We start from the raw sequence: 8421 nt of genomic DNA on the forward strand, positions 1-8421 counted from the left end.
CCGTCGGGCGTTAACCTTTACAAATATCAAAGAACAACAGAAGCTTTGTTCTTACGTCTTTTATACATCAGGACACCACCCACTGCAGCAGCTACAAGAAGCAGAACACCTGCTACCAGTCCAACGATGAGGCCTCCAGGAGAGGAGGGTCCATCCTCAGGACCTGAAGATAATAAAACATATGAGTCAGTAGATGTGTGGATAGTGGAGCAGCTTTCATCCTCTCTGATGTTAGAAACTGCAGCTACAACCTGATACTCAGAAAAACTCACTGAGAGAGACTCACTCACCTGCTGGCTCTGTAACCTGCAGACGGATGATTCTGATTGGCTCAGAGTCTCTGATGGATCTCTTTCTACGTCTTGAATCATCTGATTCAACTCGACACTCGTATGTTCCGTTGTCGATGCTTCTCACATTCTTCAGAGTTAAAGACACGTCTCTGTCCTTCAGCTCTCTGTCCACCAGCTCCACCCTGTTCTTAAAGGATGGATGCTGGTGGGTTGGATCCAGGTTTCCATCTCTATATAAGAGGACGATATCTGGCTCCAGGTCAGGTCTGGTCCACTCTACAACTCTGATGAAGGAATCAGCAGCCCGACATGGCAGAATGACATCATCTCCAGGCACTGTTACCACAGTCAGGTCTGAAACACAATAATAAACAACTATTAATAATAAGAAGTCAGAACAACAGACTCCAGGTGTCCTGCTGTAGGAAATGTGTTGCTGCTCTCACAGATATAAAACTGATAGATAGATAGATAGATAGATAGATAGATAGATAGATAGATAGATAGATAGATAGATAGATATGTGTGTGACTGCAGCACCACAGTGGTTTAAAACATTGGTTTCCTATTGTTTAAATCCATCAATTACAACACAGGACATCACAGACAATTTAATAACTATACTGGATATATATTGCAGATATCAGTATTTCTATTCTTCTTAGTCTAAAAGAACATATTGTCATACTTCCTCGGATATATCACATCACTTTTGTTATTAAGGCTTTCAATTTCAGATATCTCCCCAAAAAAAAGAAAAGAAATTGGATATCCACAAATGTAAATGGACTGTTTTTATATAGCACTTTTCTAGTCTTAAGGACTACTCAAAGCTCTTTAACATAGTAAGGGAACCATTCACACACTGTGGCCGAGGCTGCTGTACAAGGTGCCACCTGCTCATCAGATAAACATTCACACTCATTTACACTCGGTAACTCTGGGTTCAGTGTCTTGCCCAAAGACTCTTCGACATGGGATTGCAGAGCCAGGGATCGAACCACCAACCTTCCGATTGGCAGGCAACCGCTCCACCACTGAGCCACAGCCACCCCGACAAGTGATTTGTAGATTTATGTTCCTCCTTAAAGGAACACGCCACCGTTTGTTGAACTCGTGTTATTCACCGTCTCCTCTAGATGTAGAAAGGTGGACCAACGTATCTGTCTCAGTGTATGCATTGTCTTAGTCTGGCAGCGCCGCTGCTAGCTTAGCATAGTGAATGGAATCCTTTGTTGCCGTTAGCATGTCGTGAGTAACAGTGAGCCAACAACAACTAAAAACAACCTAATTACTTATTGTGGCCTGCGTATTCACAACGAGTACCAATAGCAGATATCGACTAGAGGTTTTCCTAGGCAGATGTTGACTTGGGACTATATTGGGGCGAAGCAGAAAGTGTCAACTATCAGGTCATTTGGTTGTTACTTGAGGAAGGTTTATTGAAAAGTGAAAAGTGTGTGTGTGTGTGTGTGTGTGTGTGTAGAGTGACGGTGATTACTAGCAGATTCAGAGCGAGTATCGACTCATAAAGTCATAGTGAGAGAAACAAAGCGTCTCCTCTGTTCTGACCACGGGGGGACATCTGGAGCAGGAAGAGTTAACCTCTCCTTGATTTCATGTTGTTTGTACGGCCGAGCACCGTGAGTCGCCGCGACCTGTAGTCACATTTTAAAATGCGTGAAAAAGCCTCGGAATCTGAATTGAAAACGTTTACAAAAAATAATGCCCATAACAGGTTTGAATATTAAGGGCTGCCTAATATTCGTTCGAATATGAAACATTCAAATTATATTTGAATAAAGAAGTTCGGAGTCAAAGCCCTAGTTTAAGTTAACTTTTCTTGCAGTACTTTTACAGCAGTAAAATATTCTCTAAATGTTGAGATGATTTGAACTGATTGTCTCTCTGTCTGACTCTCTGGGACCAACTCATCATGGGAGACTCTAGAGGAGCTGCAGCTACAACCTGATACTCAGAAACACTCACTCAGAGAGACTCACTCACCTGGAACCTGCAGATGGATGGTGCTGATGAGTCTGATTTGGTTAGTAACAGCAGATTTAACTCGACACTTGTATGTTCCAGCGTCGTGTCTGCTCACATTCTTCAAAATTAAAGACACGTCTCCGTCCTTCAGATCTCTGTCCACCAGCTCCACCCTGTCCTTAAAGGATGGATGCTGGTCGTCTGGAGTCAAGTGTCCACCTCTGTATAAGAGGACAATATCTGGCTTCAGGTCTGGTCTGGTCCACTCCACAACTCTGATGGAGGAACCAGCAGCCCGACATGACAGAACGACATCATCTCCAGGCACTGGTACCACAAGCTCTCCTGAAAAACAATAATAAACAATAGTAATCAGTAAAAGTCATGGTATTTGTAAAGACCTCCATCAGGTGTAACACAGCAGAAGGGATGTTAATTATCAGAGATATCACAGGACTTTATTACTGTTGTATTACTCACTGAGGGGCCATCCACACGGAAAAGTTTTTTTGTGCAAACGCACATGTTTTGCATCATTTGGGCCGACCGTCCAAACAAATCCTGAAAACGCACTTTTTTGAAACCTGTTCTCAGGGTGAAAAAATTCGAAAACGGCTCTCGTTTGGCTTCGTTTGGACGGCGAATACGAATCCGTATCGATGATGTCATCGCCACACCCCCGACCTCTAGTGCAGCAGAGCTCTGCTAGCTAGCGTCGCTGCAATCATGTCCGATGGCAGACAGAATTGCAAAATAAAAAGCAATCCAACAGCACATTATACAATGTAAACAAAGACGTTTTCTTGCGGCGGCCTTTATAAAATGAGCAGTGGTGAAAGTTATTATAGTCCATGGATGTATTAAGAGAAAGTTATAATCTAGTCATGTTATGATGGGAAGTGGAAGTTATCTATGCTCTTTTTCTCCGTTTTTGGTGAGTTTCTGTAGCAGAAACAGCGCCACCGAACATGAAGTAGGGTGTTGAGTCATTTAAAAATGGATTCGTTTGGACGCAAAAATTCTTGAAACGAATCCAGGGAAGACGGGTAAAAAAACTGATTGTTTTGGTACGTGTGGACATGGCCTGAGATACGTGTTGACATGATTAATCAATAGTTCAGGTCTAATACTTCAGTAAATCTTATTAAAATGTTTAATATTAGATCTGATCTCTTTCATAGTCAGTGTCCCTCACCACTAAAGGTCATTTTATGTTTCTGAGTTAAATCTAGTCTGTGGCTACGTACAGAGGTACGTGGAGATACCGAGTCTGAAGTCAGCTCTTAAAAAATATACACACACACACACACACACACACACACACACACACACACACACACACACACACACACACACACACACACACACACACACACACACACACACACACACACACACACACACACACACACACACGTAGTAGTTTGGTAGCTTCAACCATACCATCTTTTGGGTCTGAGGACATATTTGGTCTTCGTGAGCACATTGTTGAGACTCAAGATGGCATAGACCACCCCCACTTTAGCTTAATTTCACACGTTGTCTGTACCTTTCATAAGTTGAGACAACACTGTAATAGGGTGTTTTGTGTATATTCCAAACTGAGAGAGACAGGTATGTTGACAGAGTATCCTGCTTATAAATGTAATTCCAATGTTGATGCACTACGCATGACTATGTTCTGGAGGAGTGATGAGGGACAGATGTGGTGTGTAGGGCTGCAGTCTGCATTGTAATGGGTTTCAAAGTTATTGCGAAAGTTTGTTCCTTTTAAGTGCCGCTGTGTGCTCAGAGTCGCGCTTCACGACCCGCGGCATTATGGTAAATGTAGTTTTCCTGTGGGATTTGTATAGAACAAATGTGATGTGTATTTGTACTGTTCTAGTGTGTGTGCACATATGAGGTTTCTGTGTTTACCTGTGATCCACTACACATGAGGCAACGCATGTTTACTTTATTTTGCATTTGTTTTACTTTATTATTTTATGTATCCTCACAGTAGTCTGAGAAGAGGGTGTGTGGAACTGATGCAGTCCCTGTCACATGTTGTGTCATTACAGACTCACTCAGTAAAGCAAAGATCCAAAGAGAGAGCTGTGGTGTCGTGGTGATTTTGTGGTGTGTCCTGAATCCGCTACAACACCATGTGGCTACGGTTCACACTCTGCAACTGAGAGCAAAAGTCTAAAGAAGAAACTGTGTACGGTACTGTTGTTTTAAGAATGGTTAACCTGTGTTATATACTTCCATCATTTATGGAGTTGTAATAAATATGAAATGTTTTGATATCAGTTAAATTATCAGAAAATAACGAGACCTTGATTTTATCTTGTAATATATCCATGTTATGCTGGGTAGCTCTTACATCACACAGTACTGCAGGCTTGCTGATGGACAAAGTAAATTAATACAATTCAAATGTTTAAATTAATTAACATGTATATTCAAATATGGATAGTCACACCATTGTAACCATACTGCATGCAGTAGGCTGGCTAAGGTAAGCAGTGATAGTTTGAGCTGTGTTACTGGTACATGGGTCCAAGATGGCGCACAAAACATGAACGCTACGGTCTTTGTAGAGGTTTGAAATCTTGAGATATGCAACGGCTTACACTAATAACTATCTAACATTATTCCGAGCAGCTAATCCCATTTGCAATGTCCATTGCAACCCAGCAACACAGTCTAATAAATCGACCTCAGAAACGTTGAAATAAAAGATGAAAATCTCCAGTTTTTATTCCTTGGTTTCTGATTTACAAGAGAGAATGTGAGCTGACTAATACACTTATTGTATTTGCTAATGAAATAAAAAGAAATTCTTAATAGAAATAGCTAAAAGTTAGCAGTTAACAGGTAGAAAACTGTTCGCTTCCACAGCTCTCAAGATCTGAATCACATAATGAGAATCAACGTAACGTAGCCGGGGTTGGCTGGTTCTTAAAGAGGCAGTACATTATTTTACCAATATGTTCAAAATCCTATAAAAACTTCTAAATGAAATGACTTGCCTTTTTAACATTCATCCTTATTCACATTACTATGAATTGTACTTTGGCCTCTACAGTCTTTATAAACTATATTTTTAACAAACAGTCTGACAATTTATAAAGTTCTCAATGCTTCTGTTTACATGTAGGGACCCTCATGATGCTACCGTGGAGGTGTGGTGATATTTTATACCTTGGTAGTGGTGTAGAAGCTCATACTAATGCTCGGTGGGAAATGTTAACGTTTTAAGGTTAGGCAGTGGTTAAATTGGCTTTGGCAGGGAGGAGGAGCCCTTATTTACAGGGAATGGTCATCATTCAAAATCGTGCCGTAAAATGACTTAATGTGTTTTTACACCAAAGGGGCTCTTTTTCGAGTATTATTATTTATTATTATTATTATTATAATAATAAAAAAAAATAAATATATATATATATATATATATATATATATATATATATATATATATATATATATATATATATATTATATATATATGTATGTGTATGTGTGTGTGTGTGTGTGTGTAAGGTAGGGTTGATTAGTTATTCAAACAAAGAGAAATACTTTACAATTCACTTACTTTATTATTATTATTTACCTTTTATAGGCTAATGTTAACAGGCAGGCAATGGATTTCACCCTTGGAAAATGTATGACATTGAACATGTTTGAAAATATTGGTTGGCAAATATGTAAAAATCTTTTTAAACAAGAAAATTATGTTGATTTAAGAGAATCAGAAACCACTATTATAGCATTTTTAACAGTGATTGGCTTGCCCAGCTTGTTAATAGCCAGTGTATGTTCATTTTAGCTTCCAGTTTGTTAGATGGCACCAACATTTGGTCTAATCATAACTGGCCTGGCAGCCCAAAGGCCAAGGTTTTGCTTCCAGATTTGTGTGCTGACTTATGACGTGGGGGTCTGGGGGTCCACCCCTACAATTTTTTTTAGCATTAAACACTTCATTTTCTGCATTTTGGTGTATTTTTATGCACCCATTTCTACCTTTTTCTGAATAAATATGCATGAAATATCTTTATGTAAAGGGAAACATGAGGCTACAATCCAAATATAACAACATAATGGAAAATATTGCAGTAAGGCTATCAGGAATTCTGTATTGCTTTCATCTATTTATTCTCCTTTAGATCAACTTATCTAATTATATCTGAGTCAGCACACATGTAGCCTAGGCATCATTTATTCTTCCATCTTTTGCATCTTTTAGTAACATCCGTAAATGTGCATATGACAATTATTCACCCCAGTGATACTTTATTAATTTAATTTATTAATAAACCTCTGGACTGTAATATTTCAGATGTTTGAGCAAGATTTCTGATCATGTCCAAAACTTTGTGCACATTCAAAATATAACTCATCCCATCTGTGTTCTCTGAGATTTGAAAGAGTCGTGATATTATGTGAAAAAAATAAAGTTATAATATAGGCTATTAGCCTACAAGAATAAAGTCACTATATTTCAGAAAATAATCCACCTGCACCGTAGTCTGCTGTGCATTACGTGATTGCTCTGCTGTACAGTAGATCTCAGACCTCGTGACAGACTAAGAGCCCCGTTTGAGACGTTTAGGGAGTGGTCTACGCTGCTCTATGTCGGAGGTGGAAACCTGTTAACTTCTGGCAGAAATGCACGGAGCACAAACGCGTCACATCTGCCGCAGCATGTCGCCAGCAGAGCGCGTTCTTTACAAATCTGAAGCTGCGCAGCTTTTTACAGCAAGAGTGGACACAAAGCGACGTCCGGTTTAATATTTGTCAGTCAACTTTTCAAAATACATTCGGGGCTACACTCAAAACATTCAGGGCTGAAGCCCCGGTAAAATGTTTAATGCTGAAGGAGACAACGACGCTGAAGTTGGCATCTGATTCGCAGCTTCCGATTCGGCAGTTAAGGGGAAATTTAAAGGGAAACTTAAAACTGTCCGATTCAGCAGGGAAACACAATTTACATTGCTGGTCCTCCGTTTTTTGAACCTCTTACTGTATTGAATGAGTGTTAGTCATTAAGGTAAATTATTAATTATGTCTAAAACACACTTTTAGCCAACGTCAGCGTCGTAAGGAGACAGAGCTGATCGAGCTCCAGCAGGGTGTGTTGTGGACCCTGCGCTCCGGTGCGCTACGCCCATTTTAACCTCTGAGGTTAGGCCTGCAACATTCATCCGAACCGAGCCAGCACTAACTCCAGCACCGGTTGATAACGGTGATAACGTCGGGGGAACAGACTGCATCACCCCGGGCCTCCGAGTCTGGCTGGTGTTGTGATGAATATCTCCCCTTTAACGGTTAACTGCTCAACTAGCTTACGGTAGCTGCCATACATCCTTTTATATAGCTATGTCAATGCACACATCACATCAAGAATACATAATTATGTAGAGTAAACTGCAGCTATTTCACCAGAATGAAATGAATAAACATTACTAACGTTGTCCTTCAATCGTTTCACAATAACAGCTGATATTTACCAGAAGATGCTCCAGACAGGAGGATCAACAGGAGCAGAAATGGAGCCATGAGAACTGACGGAGAGGTGATCTATCTCTGTATCCCGACACGGTTCTCACTGACAGTATAATATATTAATATTTAGATAATTTCCTCGACGCTAGGACTATAGGGAGCAGTTGGTGGCCCTGATCAGATGTGATGTCTTATTGAATTACCACCGAAACTCACTGCACTGAGCTACAGCGCTGCACTGGGGAGTGGTGCCAGGTTGTCAGTCTGGTTTTAAAGTGCATGAGAGGGCGGGACTAACAGGAGACAGCTGCGTCATCTGAAGGAGAATCTAAACCTAACGTACTGTAGGCCTTATACTGTGCGGGTTAATTAAAGATAAATGCCTAAAACTATTTTATCAGCAGGAAAGAGTTGTATTCAATTCACAACTCTAGTTAGTCTTTGATGGTGATATACAGGTCAACAACGTTAACTACCTCGAAACACTGTTCTCCAGCTGCCCCCTAAACCCTTGTGTTGTCTTCCGGTCAACCTTATTTTCGACGTTTTTGACGCCTTTTTTTTCATAGTTTGTTATTTTCTTTTTCCAACGTTTTAAATTGTTAATTTTTTCTTCTTCAAATTTTCAGCGCTTATTTCTACGTCCCAAATT

At 40.2% G+C, this 8421-nt stretch overlaps 1 protein-coding gene across 1 annotated transcript in view; it reads right to left on the reverse strand.

Annotated features, from left to right (window-relative positions):
- LOC120572834 (coxsackievirus and adenovirus receptor-like) overlaps positions 1-8302 on the reverse strand; it is a 9837-nt gene extending 1535 nt beyond the window's left edge. Inside the window, exons 1-4 of the mRNA XM_039822314.1 lie at positions 7775-8302; positions 2301-2627; positions 291-647; positions 1-163 (exon numbers count right to left, since the gene is read on the reverse strand). The exon at positions 1-163 is cut by the window's left edge and continues 1535 nt beyond it. Coding sequence (XP_039678248.1) covers positions 27-163; positions 291-647; positions 2301-2627; positions 7775-7823 — 870 coding nt within the window. The 5' untranslated portion in view covers positions 7824-8302 and the 3' untranslated portion in view covers positions 1-26. The remainder of the gene's footprint in view (positions 164-290; positions 648-2300; positions 2628-7774) is intronic.
- Between the last annotated feature and the right edge of the window lie 119 nt (positions 8303-8421).

The sequence above is a fragment of the Perca fluviatilis genome, chromosome 14 (genome assembly GCF_010015445.1).
Source record: "Perca fluviatilis chromosome 14, GENO_Pfluv_1.0, whole genome shotgun sequence".
In the NCBI taxonomy this organism is placed as follows: Eukaryota; Metazoa; Chordata; class Actinopteri; order Perciformes; family Percidae; genus Perca; species Perca fluviatilis.